This window comes from Globicephala melas, chromosome 10 (assembly GCF_963455315.2).
Source record: "Globicephala melas chromosome 10, mGloMel1.2, whole genome shotgun sequence".
Taxonomy (NCBI): Eukaryota; Metazoa; Chordata; class Mammalia; order Artiodactyla; family Delphinidae; genus Globicephala; species Globicephala melas.
The window spans coordinates 81,244,148-81,261,876 of record NC_083323.1 but is presented as its reverse complement, the minus strand read 5'-3'; the positions used below and the strand labels follow the sequence as shown (position 1 = coordinate 81,261,876).

Here is a 17,729-nt window from a genome sequence, read left to right as displayed (position 1 = left end):
GTCTCTGTCCTTCAGTGTTTTTACGTATAATATGAGGATAGTTAGCAGAATCTATCTATCCCTGGACATGCTTCAGGGCCTTCACTCATGCTGTTCCCTGGGCTCAGAACGGCTCCTTCTTTCTCTTGGCCTTTCACCCTCCAAGTCTCAGTTTAAATAATCCCTCCCCAGAAGGGCCTCTCTGTTTATCTACAGCTAGGCTCTCTTGTGATTACCTATCATAGCACCATTTGCAGTAACGTATTTTGTAACTTTTTATGCTTCCCTCACTATTTTATAGTTTCATAATGTCCAGGATTATTTCTTTATTCAACACTGTCTTGAATATGGTGGCTGGCCCACAGTAGAGGCTCAACAAATATTGCTGTATGAATGAATGAATACACAGAGTTTTTATAATTATTAATATCATCATCGTCATCATCATTGAGGACCTGTACTGATCTGACTTAACTAAATTCCTATTTTACAAAAACACTCACTTCATTCTGTTGAATGTTAAGATCAAAATGTCACCATGAGTAAGACTGTATGAAACAATGACACTAGGATACCTGGTTGAGCATCTACAACAATGCCTGGGAAACTGTATAAAGCCTAAGCTTTGCAGACTTGCACAGGGTTGGGCGGCAACATCCTGGGATGTGTCCATACGTGTATGACAGAGAGGATCTCATTCTCGGAGGGGGGGCTTCAGCGGCTCCCTCACTGTACCTTAGGGCTGGATGAGCACTGCTGGCTCAGCTGCTGTGCTGGGCCCCTGGGTCAGCCGCCTTTATAGACTCCGGCAGGAGGAACACTAGCTTTGTTTTTGGTTCACTGGCAAACCAATATTTTGCTCTTAAAATCAAACCACTGTTACAGTGTTTTTTTGTTTGTTTGTTTGTTTTGGTTTTTTTTTGCGGTACGCAGGCCTCTCACTGTTGTGGCCTCTCCCGTTGCGGAGCACAGGCTCCGGATGCGCAGGCTCAGCGGCCATGGCTCACGAGCCCAGCCGCTCCGCAGCATGTGGGATCTTCCCGGACCGGGGCACGAACCCGTGTCCCCTGCATTGGCAGGCGGACTCTCAACCACTGCACCACCAGGGAAACCCAGTGTATTTGTTCTTTTAAAAAAGTAAATAATTTTTAGAAGAGCAAGGCAGAAATAGGGTTACTCTACTTGGGACCATGTTGTTAAAATGCTCATGCTAACAAGAAAGTAAATTTTTTAACATACTCTTTTTCATACTCTGTCACAGAGAAAGAATGTTGAATTAAAAAAGAGATAAGTACTTATAACAATAAATTGATGCTCAAGGTGGCCAACAGATCCTAAGAGCTATTTAAATCTAGCCAGCTACTTAAACCATGTCTGAGTTTTTGAAATAGCTCTCTGTGATTTTTTGAATTGTGGAAAATGGGAAGAGTAAAACGTCTGCAGATCTGAAGTTGAGATTATGACAAATTCTGCAAACCGCTGACAAATGAGATTGATCTGCTCCCCCAGATAAGATACGTCATTGAAGGGATTAGTGTGGGAAGGAGTCAGAATCAAGAGAAGCCAGTAACGGGTTCAGACGAACTTCACATTGGGAATATTGGCAAACATGATGTATCTGGGCTTTGGCAAGGAGGCTTTGAGAAGGAGCCTCATGAGATATTTTTTAAAAGAAGGAGGAACATGGGATAAGTGGTCGTTTATTTAAGGCAGATTTCTTTGTGGGTGAATAATGCACAAAACATGACTATGTTAATCTGAAAGCACATTTCTGGTGGCCACACACCAGAGGACTCTGTCCTTAGCACTGTCCCCGTGCAGCACTTCTAGCACCTTTAATGAAAATCTTTTGAGGTTGGCAGAATTTTTTTTCTGTTAAGAGCCAGATGGTAAATATTTTAGGCGTTGTGGGTCACATACAGTCTCCATTGCATCTTTTTCATTAAAGAAAAAAAAAACTTAAAAAAAAGCTGCAACCATTCTTAGCCCGAGGGGTGTAGAGAAACAGGTGACAATTCGTATTTCCCCACGGCCCAGGTTTGCCAACCGTGTTCTAGAGCTTATCAAACTTGAGGATGACGTGAGAGAGAATGAATATTCTGCTTAATAGAATCAGGACCCATAAAGATACCATGAGCCTCATGGCACGTGAGCACTGGAAGGGACCTGAAACCTAGAGATCATCTGTCAAGAAGTCCCTCCTCTATTCACAGGACAAACTGGGACAACCTGGGATTATGCGCTGGCAGAAAGATATAGACATAAGTGCATGATTTTATACTTGAAATCCCAAACTCCCAATTATGTGAGCACAGAATAGGCATTTATGGCTTGACAGCTGAACCAGGGAAGAACGGCATTTTAGCCAAGAGTCAGTCAAATATGGGTCAAGCGTGTGGTGTGACTGCAAACTGCACCATCCTAAACATGGTCACACCACTCAGCTTCTTGCCTCGGAGTGTTACATGAAGAGTCATCGCTGTAATATGTGAGGAAGCTGAAAAAATTGGAGGTATATAAGCCAGGGGATGCATGTAACGGGATTTTAGAAACTTCAGAGCACAGCAAAGCTACACAAGTAGAGAAGGAGCTGGTTTGTGGTTTACAGGCCTGAACTGGGTACCCAGGAGGTCAGGGGGGAAAGAAGTCTGAGTGGCAGCTGTTCACAGTGCCTGAGCTGCTGGGACGCGGAAATGGACCATATGCATGTGTTTAATTCTCCCTTTAAGTCATAGAGCATTTAGTCAGTAGAAGAGACTGTCCATTTTTGTTGGACTTCAAGCAACAGTCCAGCATCTTAAGGCAAAAGGCAACTTGGGGAAAAAGGCTCTATCATTATGACCAAACAATGTGCTTCCAGATGGAAGTGGAGAAATCCATCCTTACGCTGTGATTAACTCTTGCTTCCTTCATTTTCTCTGAGTCTGATTTTGCCCTCTGTAGACATAACAGAGACTAAATCTATTCCTTTTTTATATACAGAACTCTTGAAATATCTAAATGCTCCCTAAATCTTTGCTGCTTCTGGAAACAGATCACTAATTCCTTCTACAGTTCATTAAATTTCACACATGCCATAGTTTCCAAATTCCTGCCACATCCTTCGAGAACAGATTAGAGTTTAAAAAATTCTTTTTATATGCATGGTTCCATTTGTTCCTTTGGAGGCAGGGAAAGTATCATATGCCCTATCTATCTATCTATCTACCTACGTACCTATGTACCGAGATAGATCTCCCTCTCTCCCTCCCTCCCTCCCTTCCTTCCTTCCTCCCTCTCTTTCAGGACAAGCCATCTGAACAAGGTCCAGGAAATTTGCATAACATATGCAAGACATAGACCTAGAAAGTGGCAGGTCAGGGATTATAACCAAGCTTTTTGAGTTCTAAACCCATGCTTTTCCATTCTTTGTTAAAGGATGGATTCTTCTGTTAAAGGCAATATATTCTTAGTTAAAGGCTATACAGTGGAAAGGGTCTTGCTTAGTGTGGTATGGTTTTGCAATATGGTGACAGAATTTTTAGCAGCATGTACCACAGGGTAAATTTGATAAATTCTCATGATTACAAATAACGCAAGGAACAGGGTGAGGATACAAAATGACGGATGTGAGAATCCTTTCTCTAGTTGGAAACTTTTAGGTTCTTTTACCCTCCATTCTTCTATTTCAACTCACCATGAAATTTTTAGAGTAACTCTCTAACCTATAATAACTTTAATCAAATAAACATAACTTCAGAAGTATCGAGTTCATGCTGTCCTGGAGCCCTTTTTACAGACCTGTATTTGAAGCCGGTATTGTGGGTGAGCAGTTGTCCTTTTCACATGTTCCCAGGATTGAAGTTAAAGTCATAGCAGAAACTGCATTGCTACCTGAGAACACACAATGGAGACACGGTATAGAGACAAATATGCAAGTGACAAGAAATGAGCAGACACATTACAAAGGCACATAAATAAAAGGTGCTATTACTCCAAATTAGCTGTGTTCCTAAAGTTTTTAGTTAAGTTAGTGTAGCATTCCGCACGCAGTCTTGCCTACTGAATCAATTTTATAAACAGAGAATAGGTTCATGGGCCAACCCACTAAAAGCCTTTTCTATCTTTCTAAAGTGGCTGAGATAAACGACTAATAATACTGCAGGCCCTAACCACCATGTGTAACAATGTTCCCATGGCCAAATGCATTCAGGGCTCTGGCTTGGAAATGCCAGAAACATGTTCCCCCAGTGTAGCTGGTAACCCTGAGCTCTCAGCCACTGGTGCCCATGGCTGAGGTAGAGCAAGCAGGAGGTGGCATCTCTTAACGGTAAACTGTGGGTTCCTGGGAACAGGCCATCAAACATCTCAGGGAAGCAAGAATCTTCTGCCAGATCCCTGTTCAGAATCTTTTCTTCCTTAGTCCCCAAGGATCCATCTTTACCCCCTATCTCCCTGGCCCCGATAGAAAAGTAAATAGTAACCTTCTTACCTGTGTAAAACAAGTTGCATATAACAAATTTTGTTGTTAGTACCAAATACAACATGAAGAGGTTCGTTCCTCTCAAACCTGTTTTTCACATGGAGCCACCAAGGAAAGTCCAGAAGGTGGAGGGAGAGGATTAAGTTCATTTTCATATACTGAGGAAATATTCACGTGCATTTCGGGGCAGCACCCACCGAGGTTAGCCTGATTGTTTGATGAGGCGAAGGCAGAAGTGGGGAATGGTGGCTGGAGTTTGGACGTGTGATGAGGAGAGAGACCAGGCTTGGAGTTGCCACCAACACAAGCCCTGGAGCTGAGAGAGCTCGGGTCCATGAGGAAGGGAAGCCGCAAACTTTACCTCCCCGCACCCTGACTGGGGCAGCATGGCAGAAAGGACGGGTATATCACGGGGTGGAGTGAGCATCAAGTGGTCAGAGAGGTGGGGTTCCTGAGTGTTCCCCAGGAGCCATTCCCTTAATTAATATTTACTGACTTCGTGCTAAGCTCTGAGGACTCGGAGTCAGGGCCTTGGAGAACCCACAATCAATTAGGGAATACAGAGAGGTACAGACATAATTATAGTTGAATGGAGGGAGTGGGGTACACGTAAAGTGAGGTAGTGCGTTCAGAGAGGGAGAGGTGAATTCTAGAAAGGAAAAAACAAAGGTTTTTGGAGAAGGATCCATCTAGAGGAGACAGGATTTACACACAGGAAGATGAGGTAGAGGGTAAAGGGGGCAATTCCAGGTACAATCCTATGACAAAAGGTACAGAGGCCAGCAAAGGCACAGACAAGGCAGAGCTTCTAGGCTAATGATTTTAAACCAAGCATCCCACAGCCAGCCCAGGGCCCAGCAAAGTTTTCAAACCCATAAGACACAGAATCAGAACCGTGGTAGGAATGAATGACTTGCACAAGCAGAAGAGAGGCTGAGCGGGGGGAAGCACCTGGGAAGTTTCTGCCATTTTCTGGGGAGAGGAAATGAGGGTAGAAACAGGAGGGCAGCACTGAGGATGGGGAATAGGGGGCAGTGGGAGAGACACTGGAACCTCCGCTTGTCAACACTACCTTCCCGCCAACTCCTTGGGCTTGTCTAAGACATGGATTCCCCTGAACACCGTCAAGTGCAGGCTCCTGCATCTACAGAGTCAGATTCCACTGGTGTCAGAGGTGGGATATGCATTGTCCTAAACTCCCAAGGCCATTTGCAAATTATTGGTCCTCTGCTCTCATATCCATCTGTGGTGCACCTGCCATTCAGCTCTAGAACCTCAACCTTCTCTCTTTGTTCACTGATTTCTTCACATTCACTGAAGAACTGTGTACCCAATTTCACTTGCTCCCTAGATGTGCTATGTTTGATAATTTCACTCAACTTTGGGAGAAAATAGTTTTCAATAATTGAAAGAATAAACTTTATGCTACATATCCACAGACATAATATATAGTATTAGGAATTAAATTTAAAATGTTATGAAAATATGAGTGCTTCTTCCAGGGCATGGTACCACATACACTCTCTATGAAACAAAAACTCTCAGTCTATGAAGAATCAAGAGTTTAACTTTGTTAGCTGTTCTTGTATGCCATATTTTTATAGTATTTACAAATGCTTTCTCTTGTTTAACAACTTTTTATATAAATATGTATAAATATTTTTAGTGAAGATCTTGACATTTTAGTTTTCGTGCTTCCTATTTTGTAGAAGACAGGAAAGAAGACTTTTTTATATTTCTAAAGAAAATATATTCATAATATAATGACGCTAACTTACTTTTTTTTTATTGGAGTATAGTTGCTTTACAATATTGTGTTAGTTTATACTGGACAGCAAAGTGAATCAGCTATATGTACACATGTATCCTCTCTTTTGGGGATTTCCTTCTCATTTAGGTCACCACAGAGCACGGGGTAGAGTTCCCTGTGCTATACAGTAGGTTCTCATTAGTTATCTATTTTATACATAGTATCAATAGTATATATATGTCAATCCCAATCTCCCAATTCATCCCCCACCCCCGTCCCCCTTGGTATCCATACGTTTGTTCTCGACATCTGTGTCTCTATTTCTGCTTGTAAATAAGATTACCTGTACCAATTTTTTCAGATTCCACATATATGCGTTAATATACAATATTTGTTTTTCTCTTTCTGACCTACTTCCCTCTGTATGACAGTCTCTAGGTCCATCTATATCTCTACAAATGACCCCATTTCGTTCCTTTTTATGGATGAGTAATATTCTATTGTATGTATGTACCACATCTTCTTTATCCATTCCTCTGGACACTAATTTACTTTTTAAACAACACAATTAAAATTATTTACTACAAGGTTCATAAAACAATAACGACTGTACACGTTTGGATTCAGAAATTGTGACGCTTCAGTGTCAGACTCACTCTGTACTGAATAACTCAATGTGATCATGCCTAGTAAATAATTGAGACAAAGAATTTTGAGAACAGATAGTTTATGATTCACAGATAGTTTAGTACAAGTGGAGTTTTGGGGGTATTTATATACATGAGCTTTTCCTCCAAATATTTACACCTATAAAACTCTAGACAAAGTAACATTTAAGGGAGAAAAAGAAAGGCCATAACAGAAAATATACCATGTGTCTGTGAATAAAGACTACTACCTAGGTCTGAAATTCAGTCTCAAGTTTAATAACTTTCCATCTATGTATATGATGTTTCTATTCCGTGCCTTGATTACTTAGACTAAATAATAGATCTAAATGCCACTTAATTATCCCATATTCTAAAAGCACCACTAATTAAATCCTACTTTTAAATTTGATGGTTTGAAGAAAGAGAGAGTCGTTTTGTGGTTTCCCTTCTCTGCAACCCATAGGCAGTGGAATCACCCAGAGAAACTATCAGCAAAGTGCAGAACTGCAATGTCCATGCAGCAAAACAGGAGAGGAGGAAAGAGACTTAAGAACAAAATTTAACCAAAACAACAAAATGTAGGAAAGGGGGAAAGAAGAAACCATTAGGGAGCATAATAAATAAAAAGTCCAAAGTGAGATGGAAAGAATCACCCCTCATACCACAAGAATCACAGTGAGTATAAATGGGTGATGTCTAACCAGTCAGACAATAAAAACAAATATCATGCAGAAATTCTGACAGTCACATATTCACGGACAGAGCCCCTTAATGACAATATTTTGAGCATTTTTCTATAGCATATTTTCTGACTATCTGATGGTTTCCAAATCAAAGCATTTATGCTTTCCAACTATTCAAGTATAATATAATGTACTGTGAGCAAACATGTATGAAATAATGGTTGTGAATGATGCTGGAAGTTCTTGGGGGAGACATCCCCCAAGAGAAAGAATCCCAAAGCTATTATTACCCTGCACTGAAATTGTCAGCTGTCCCCGGGAGTACAGTCAACACTGTTGAAACTTCTGTACTGAGACTGAGCTCAGGTGACGTTTCTTGTATGAAGATTTTCCTATGCACACTGTCAGCTAACATACAGCGCAGGGGTATTTCACACTCATGAGCTCTTAGTGAACAAGAAAATGTTTTCAAAGGAATGGAAGAAAACATTGCCTCCATCATCATTCATCTGTGATCCTCTTAGCAAGAGATGTACCAGTCAGAGCCGCCATCAGAGCAAGCTCATTTAGTGGTAACAGCAATACCTGTAAGGGGAGTTCTGTTTTTCAGCCTATCCACCTCCATAGTGAAGTCATCCTTCAGAAAAAGGAATCCAATAATGGAAAACAGGTAGACAAGGATGAGGGCGAGGACTGCAGTTAGAATAATGGAGCGGCCATTCCGTGTGACACTTTTTATGACATTGAGCAGAGTCTCTTCTCTATATACTAAATCAAAAAGCTACAAAACCAAAGAGAACAAAAACAAGGAAAAAAAGGCAATGAAGCAAAGGGTGAATAAATACAAAGGTAATCACAAATACAAATGCAGGCCATTTTAATTTACCTGTGAGAGAATAACAGTATAAATAACAACTTAAAAATGAACCAAAATATGTATTTCTTCTCCAGTTTGAATGTGTTAATAAACTGTTTTTCAATAAAGATAACTCTAACACAATATATAATGTGCATCTGTTGGTTTCATAACCAATGTAGTATGAATTTTTTAAGACATGGTAATAGCACAGCTTCAAATTTGAATTTAGAAAAATTGTAATACGATACATAACCAACTTAGCTACTTATTCCCTATTTTTAGCCTTTCCGATATTCTGTAGTTGCTTCTAGAATATGTAAAATGGCTAACATGAGAATGCTGAATTAGGGAACTAAGTGATGAATAATTGAAGGATTCATTCAACGGATTGTTTAATCAAGGGATTAGAGGTGAAATGACATGAATTCAATTTTATGAGCCCACTAAAATAGAAAAGGTATGAAATTTAAAAATATTTGAGAAATGCAAACATCTTTCTTACTAAACAGGTAGATTGAGGGCAAAACCTATTACTTTAGTAGATGCTTTTGGGAACAGAAGTATAAACAGAAATATAATTCACAAGTGTTAATTCACTTCCTCTATGGATAATGGGTTATTCTCCATTTTGTGTTTAGTAGTTGACAATCCATATGCACTGGTCAAGAATCTAGGTATGTGTTTGCTATCTGCAGTCAACTTTAAGAACAATTTTACTTATTGCTATATTTAAAGTTGAAATTATACATTCGCAACTACATGTTTCATTATTAAAAGCTGGTTAAAAGCAATATTAACATTTACTTTAATGAAGGCATAAGTATCAGTTTAGAAATGAATAGTATTTTTGATATTAGAATAACTGGGGTTTGTTTTCTGCTATCTATGGGGAGTGATTAAAATCTCTGAGCTGGTTGAAATGATTAATACCAGTGTCGCTCATCCCTTCAGAAACACCAGGGCCTTGTACTCTGTTTTTCAGAGTTTTGAGGCTTATACAGTTACTTTCCAATTTAATTATAGTCTTGCAAATAATTGCTGTAAATATATTAACTTGTTTGCTCACCTTAGGACACTGATGTTTTTTGATGGTCAAAAACAAAAACATATGTTTAACTATTTTGCTATCTGTTTATCTCCTGGAGGGAGATACAACCTTTAGAAGCAAATTCCTTATTCTTCCCTAAAGACAAATTAAGTAATGCAAGTTCAGCTTCCACATTACTGACCTGGCTTATTTAACTTATTTAAGCATTTAGTTGACAGAAAGGAGATTTTCCCTCAGCTGAACAGTGGCTTAAAGAAAAGGTCTGGAAATGGTTCCAGATCATTTCTGGATAGTTTATGAAAGTTTATAGTTTTCAGAAGCCCATAGGATACTTGATGAAAATGCATATTCCTGGGCCCTATTCCATACCCATGGAATCAGAATCTTGAGAATGCAAAGGTATTGATGTTGGACAGGTGAACGGTTCCTTCCATTTATTTCTCAAAGGAAAAATCTAGAGTGTGGTTTCTATTACCGGTTAAAGGATTGGCATTTGTGGACACAACTGGGAATGCAAATTCATATATTTTTTAAAACATAAAAATATTTTAAAAATACATTTAAATACCATTTTGACATTATGTCCATTAAAATTTTCTTCTAGTCCTCTAAACATGAAAATGGAATATATCCTTTTTATAACCAACCCAATGAAAACAAATTAGCATAAGTGTTGTATGATTTGAAAAACATGAGAGAAAAATGCAACTGGAAATTAAGGTTAACATAAATTAAAAGTAACATTACTATTAATAACTCATACAATAATTCAAATACACCTTTATTTTTTCAAAAACCTTTCCTTAAATAACAAAGATTTTACATGTATCATTTCACATGTTTTTCATATTATTTCTTTAATGGGTCTTGATATTACTAGGCTCTCATATTACCCCTATCCATTTTATAGACAAGGAGGTTGAAGCACAAAAACATAATAAATATTACATATTTATTACAGTCAGGGAAAAGAGCTGGGTATAATAGACCTTTACCTATCACAGGCAGATATTAAAAAATGCAATTTTTGTGGTGAATTAGAGCAAAGAAGGAATTCATTAGGATCCTCGGATCAGAAAAAAAAGTCTACTTTTGATGGCCGAATACTAATCTAACTTAAGTGGCTGAATACTAATCTAACTTAGCTGCCTGGAAGATAATTTTGTATCCTTATGTTGATAAGGGACAAATCCGCTCTTCACTGTGGCTCTTTCAAGTGTTTTAGGGTAAACAGAAAATTAGTTTCTTACTTAATCTTCCTACATGGGTGAGCTAGGTCACAGGGAAGCAGGAGGCAATGAATTTGCCCCTCATGACCCAAGAAAACCAGGTCAGCATAATGTTTTTAGATCTTCAGCTTGTTTTCAGGGATTATTTTATTGGGTAGTGTTCTCCTCTGCATAGCAACTGTGAGCTGAAGATATGAATAAATTGTTCCTCTGGCATCATGATGCTAACCTGGTAATGCTCTAAGTTTCAAAACATTACCATATACTTGTATTGACTCCTCTCCTGGTTTATAGCTACAGAACATACATGTAGGAAGGAAAACTGATAACCAGCAAAAAAACAAAACCAAAACCAAAATGCGGCTTTAGAAGAAATCTGAAAATCCACTTAATGAATAGATATATGTAAATCAGCTTAACAACAACAACATATTAAATCTAAAACTATAAGACTGCCCTTAAAACAACTCATCATCTTTTTGCTAAGTTGGCTTTCCCCTTCATTTTATTTATATGCCATTCTAAAGATACACAAAATATTTGCTGTTATAAATAAATGCAATGAATTCAGTACCAAGAAAGTATATCCCTTTTCTTGTTGAAGAATCTCTAAGGGAAATATGACTTGGCTGAAACCCAAAGCAGCCTGCTATACAAAGCCTGGGTCAAGAGGTGGGTCTCAGAGATAAAATAAAGAATTGTACCACCTATGTCGTTTCTCAGAGATAAAGACTAAAAATAATAATAATGCATGATTTTCCTAGGCAAGTCTAAAAATAACATAATTTGTCCTAAATGCCAGACTCTGCTTAAAAAAAAAAAAATCAAAGGAAGAAGCATAAGAAGCAGCAGCATTATGTATTTTTTTCAGCAGTGACTATCCACATAGAGATGTACTCACCAGGAAGCTATAGAAGAATTCGTGAACAAAGAGGCCCAGCATGCAAACCAGGACATACGCTACATGGTAGAGAAAGGCCATATCCAGGATGACCGCTCGGTACCCTCGGGTGAACGTGCCACGATTTCCGACAAAACTCACCAGAAATACGATTTTATTACAAAGCTAAAGGGAGGAAAAGATTCGATTTTACTGTCTTATTTGTTCTGAAACTCACAAAAACAGCATGTCATTGACAAAACCTATTATTCACAAAGTCTGTGGTTTTCTTTTATGATTTCTCATTTTGTAATTTTTCAGCACTGCTTACAAATCTGCATGTAAACACCATAGAGACAAACCCTGTATTCTTTGCAGTTCCAGGAAAAGAGAGGAAGAGTGATTAAGAGCCGCAGCTCTAAAATCAAGACAGACGTGAATTTAAATGCTAGTTTTCCCACTGCTATTATCTGACCTAGGCCATGCAACTGGAGGCCTTGGTTGTTTCTTCTCAAAAACTGGAATAAAGGAATTCCCACCTCATAGAACTCTTCAAGGAATTAAATAATTCATAATGAATATGAAGCCCTTAGTACAATGACTCTTGAAATATTACTCATTATATTTTCCATATTAAAAGTAATAATGCAATGTTTTTATTATTATACTATAAATGAAATAGAAAAATATATTTTCAGAAAACATCCATAGATTTGTCCTCGATTTTTTTATCCTGGACTTTCTCTTCTGAATATTATTTTAAACAAGTAGGCCATTAAAAATTATTTTTGTATTTAATTTACTCTACATTCATAAAAAATATAAATATACTTCTCTACCTAGATTAAAATAAATATAATACTTGGATGTATCTTCTAAGTCCTATGTATGGTAATTATTCAGTAAACGTTTTGGAGTGTTTATTATGCTTGGTACCATACAGAGCAGGGGTCCCCAATCCCCAGGCTGTGGACTGGTACCAGTCTGCGGACTGTTAGGAACCGGGTGGTACAGCAGGAGGTGAGCGGCAGGCCAGCGAGGGAAGCTTCATCTGCCACTCCCCATCGCTCCCCATCACTCCCATTACCGCCTGAACCATTCCCCCCAACCCCGGTCCGTGGAAAAAATGTCTTCCACAAAACCGGTCCCTGGTGCCAAAAGGGTTGGGGACCACTGATGTAGAGTATTCAAATTAAAAATACATTTAAATACAGAAATTTACGTACAGAAATTTAAATACAGAAATTTATACTGAGGTTCTTTGGCAATGGTATCATATTTGTTTTTATATGTCCAAACCTAACTTTGGGAAGACAGCTTGCTCTTTGCAACATCATAGATTTTTTTCCATGTATATGAAAGAAACTGCCTTATGGAATGATTTTAAATAACATAAGAAGGAGCACAACACTTTGGGCAGAAGTAAAATTTGAGAGGTTGGAAAAACCTTTTCCTTCCACTTTCTAAAATCCAAATCAATACAGATAAAATGAGAAATGGTTTATCATTGCACGTTGTGAAGATAACCAAACCAAGTCAACAACATAGCAATTAAAAACTTCAAACCTTTCCTAAGTTTGCCCCATGTTAATTAAATATCCTCTCAATAATAGATATTATCAATTTCATCATCTTGTTAACTTGAATAATGTTAAATAGAAAGTCTTACTTCACTATTTAGTGTTACATCATCACACCTTTACATTACTATTAAATATAGCTACTGTATTAATGGATGTCTTTATGTTTACTATCCAAAAGCAAGTTTAATTCATTCACCCATATCATCAATATGAAATAGAAATAAGAAGTTCTATAAAAAATAAAATTAAAAATTAAAACTATGACTTTTCAGAAGGATGAATTATATGTTGAAGACAAATTGTTTAAATGTTGTGTATTTGAGTCATAAAAAAATTATGCAGGAAAACTATAAGTCCTATATACTTAAAGGAAAAGGGATACATTGAATTCAGGTTCTCAAGAGCAATATAGTTCAATTCTCAAATAATGCAAAAGCAAGGACACACTTCTGCCTAAAAGGGCCTCTGCCATTCTTGCATGAAAAAGAAAGATTCGCCTTATTTGTTTCAGGTTAATTTTTTTGAACCTTGACCTAAAGCTTCATATTGATGAATATGCTCCTTTTCTCTTGATGGAGCCAATGCTGGTAGTGGCAGCCACCTATTTCTGCAGAGATCAGAAACAAGGAAACTGCTGTCTTTTAATGTTGAAGTATTCATACCATGAAGAAATAAGTGTAAGTATAAATGATTTGGGTAGGAAAAAACTTGAACGCTGGTTTTTCCTGATGCATGATCTGGAAATTTGCAAATTAGTTTTACTGAGCATTTTCCATGAAAGCTGGGAATGTTTATGGAAATGAAGAAGTTACAAAAACATTCTCCCATTTCATGTCATGACTTACTTGACATTGTCTAACCAGTCCTTCGTTTGTCAATACCATTACGTAGGCGATCATTACTTCTGTGGCAAGCGTTCATGTGGGCAACAATAAACGGGGGGTGTGGGAACTGAGCAAGGTGGTTAAAAGGCCATCTTCTGAACTGGTGTTGGAAGGACCCTCGAGTCAGTACACAAATACCGATATAAATGATCACAACCGTCCCTTATATTTTTTTCTTTCTCCATCTATTCTTCAAAGCTGCCCTTGATATATTTTTCATTGAGAATGGGATAAATTGTGTGAAGGTTGGGGGAAAAAGTGGCAGGTGGGGGAGGGAAACGGCAGCAATGTAAGCTCTCTGTACAGCCTTTTAAAAGTAACACATAATCCAAATGATGGTCTTCCAAAACAGAAAAATGAATGTTCATTTGTTAATCAATGTATACTAAAACAAATTCATTAATTTTAACTAGGTAAATTAATTATACAGTATAGTAATATTTTCATAGATACTTTATATTTCATTGATATGTCTTTGCAGGACTTTTTTTTTAAACAGTGCAATATAGTGGGAAGACCCTGGCTTAGAAGTTGGGCCATCAGGGTTCCAGTCTTGGCTCTGCCACTAATTACTTAGGTAAATCCTCCTGGTGTCTATAGGATGTATACACTCATTTCTAAAATGAAATGACTAGAAGGGAATAAGCCTTAAGGTGCCTCACAGCTCCAGAATTTTATGTGGTGTCCCTTAAAGTTTGCTATTTTATGTGATCACAGAAATTTATAGCTGCCTTTATATAATCCTTTCTGTCTTACTTGGTTCTATGTCCCTGATCAATAATCCTATCCCCATCTTACACTGTTCCTATTTATTTTCCAACAATAATTATAGCAAAAAAAGATTGTCTACTATTTATTAAAAAGTAAAATTGAATCTATTGTCTTGAACTGCAGTTTAACTATATTACTATATATTCATCAACCTTCTTACTAAAAAATCAGATTATCTGATTCAAAAATCTCCATTTCAGTGATGTTACATCTTGGGCAGGATAAGGTTCTACAGTCAAAGCGTGAGGCAAAATTGTCATGTAGTCAAAATCACCCAAGAGATCTTTTAAATTGCCAGCGAAACAGTACAGTAAACGAGGGTGGTGTAAACTGTAGTGTCTCTTACTAAATTCAACACATGCTAGTATTCTCCCAGCACTGGGGCAGTTTTCTGTTTCTGCAACTGAATATCAGAAGTGGGAACATCAGTGACTGTATTATATGAAAAACAGGGAGTGTGTGTGTGTGTGTGTGTGTGTGTGAGAAAGAAAGGACGGGAATATGAATGTTTTGACTCAATATATTTCACAGGTGTTTATTGTATTATTTATTATAAAAATCTAAACAATAAGAATTAATGAAATGGTTAAATAAATTATATAACATCCATATAACTGGTTAATACTATCATTATTAAAATGAGATTTATAAATAAGTTTGATGGTATGAAAACATATTAAGTGATCCCAAACTGATAAAATGTGTTTATATTTGCCAAAATAATGTTAATTTTCATTAGCAATAACTAAAAATGTAACGTAGAGGTGGGAAGAAAACTGTACTGGGTTATAAGATATGCTTTTCTAACAGAGAAGAACATTTGAATTTTTAAAAACAACTCAAATATTGAGGTAACCCCCGTGACAAGACAGAGAAGCGAGCTGCAAACTAAATACAAATTTTTTAGAAACTAGCAAAGATGATAAAGATGAAGCAACATAATACACAGAAACTGATAATACTAAGTGCTCAGAATATAGATTGAGGTTTTTTCCTCCCACTTGATTCCTTTACCAAAAAAAGGACTTTCTGTGTTTGCTTAACACCGTGAAAGACACTGAGTCAGAAACAAACAAGTCCCTGTGAACCAAAATACAAACACTTTTACGATCATGACAGCAATGTTTTATAATTAAATCCTACTTCATGTATTAGATACTGGTAAATGGCAGCCTTTATTGCTATTATTATCGTACTATTGTTCTTTTCTAAATCTTCATACTAATCTTCTGAACTGATCTTCTCAACAACCTGATGAGGACAGACTAGGCTTTAATATCTTCATTTCACTGATGACAAGAATGAAATTCAGAGGCTTGCTATTTACCTAAGGTCTGGAATTCTGATGCTCATTAAGGCTTAACTCTCAGGTAGACGATTTTTCCCTGTTTCTGATACCTATAACTTTAGCAATTATAGTTCCACCTGTTACATAATGCAAAGTTTTAAGTGTAAATTAAGTTAATAAATACGTTAAAATCTAAGGGAAAAACATGATTGATTTATGTTTTCTTTTTTTTCCTACCTCCTAGGAAATGGTAAACCATAGACAGTTCTGTAATGAGCCTGTTATGTTAAACGTTAAGGTAAATGATATTTGCTAAAATGTTTTTATTAATCTGTACAGTATCAAAACTATAGGTAAAAACTCTTCTATCAATATCTATCATAACAAAATTACAATTATTCCATTCAACTTGTCCCAAATCAAAGCTAATATTTTCTTTGGTCAAAATACCCTGGACAGGCAGATCATAATGTATCATTTGGGGACTGTGCAAACGAGTGTTTTATGCTGTGAAGGCTATTAGACTACCCACAGATTCACATAGTTAATAAGAAAATTATATCTCCATGTAGATTTCTTCTCAGGAAGAAATTAAAGTATAACACTTGCTGCTCTTATGAAGTTATTTTTTTAATTAAATTAATTAATTTATTTTACACAGCAGGTTCTTATTAGTAATCCATTTTATACATACTAGTGTATAAATGTCAATCCCAATCTCCCAATTCATTCCACCACCACCCCCCACCCCGCTTTGCCCTCTTGGTGTCCATACATTTGTTCTCTACATCTGTGTCTCTATTTTTGCCTTGCAAACTGGTTGATCTGTACCATTTTTCTAGATTCCACATATATGAATTAATATACAATATTTGTTTTTCTCTTTCTGACTTAACTTCACTCTGTATAACAGTCTCTAGGTCCATCTATGTCTCTAAAAATGACCCAGTATCATTCCTTTTTATGGCTGAGAAATATTCCATTGTATATATGTACCATATTTTCTTTATCCATTCATCTGTCAATGGGCATTCAGGTTGCTTCCATGACCTGGCTATTGTAAACAGTGCTGCAATGAATACTGGGGTGCATGTGTCTTTTTGAATTATGGTCTTCTCAGGGTATATGCCCAGTAGTGGGATTGCTGGGTCGTATGGTAGTTCTATTTTTAGCTTCTTAAGGAACCTCCATACTGTTCTTCATAGTGGCTGTATCAGTTTCATTCCCACCAACAGCACAAGAGGGTTCCCTTTTCTCCACACCCTCTCCAGCATTTGTCGTTTGCAGATTTTCTTAGGATGCCCATTCTAACTGGTGTGAAGTGATACCTCATTGTAGTTTTGATTTGCATTTCTCTAATAATTAGTGATGTTGAACAGCTTTTCATGTGTCTCTTGGCCATCTGTATGTCTTCTTTGGAGAAATGCCTATTTAGGTCTTTGGCCATTTTTTGATTGGGTTGTTTGTTTTTTTAATATTGAGCTGCATGAGCTGTTTATATTTTTTGGAGATTAATCCTTTGTCCATTGCTTTGTTTGCAAATATTTTCTCCCATTCTGAGGGTTGTGTTTTCATCTTGTTTATGGTTTCCTTTGCTGTGTAAAAGCTTTTAAGTTTCATTAGGTCCCATTTGTTTATTTTTGTTTTTATTTCCATTACTCTA

The 17,729-nt window shown here is 37.2% G+C and overlaps 1 protein-coding gene across 3 annotated transcripts in view; it reads right to left on the bottom strand.

Annotated features, from left to right (window-relative positions):
- ITPR2 (inositol 1,4,5-trisphosphate receptor type 2) overlaps positions 1-17,729 on the bottom strand; it is a 527,210-nt gene that overhangs the window by 74,539 nt on the left and 434,942 nt on the right. For all 3 annotated transcript variants that reach the window (XM_030830533.3, XM_030830536.3, XM_060305847.2), the window contains 3 exons: positions 11,562-11,726; positions 8,110-8,305; positions 3,760-3,852 (listed from right to left, as the gene is read on the bottom strand). In XM_030830533.3, coding sequence (XP_030686393.1) covers positions 3,760-3,852; positions 8,110-8,305; positions 11,562-11,726 — 454 coding nt within the window. The remainder of the gene's footprint in view (positions 1-3,759; positions 3,853-8,109; positions 8,306-11,561; positions 11,727-17,729) is intronic.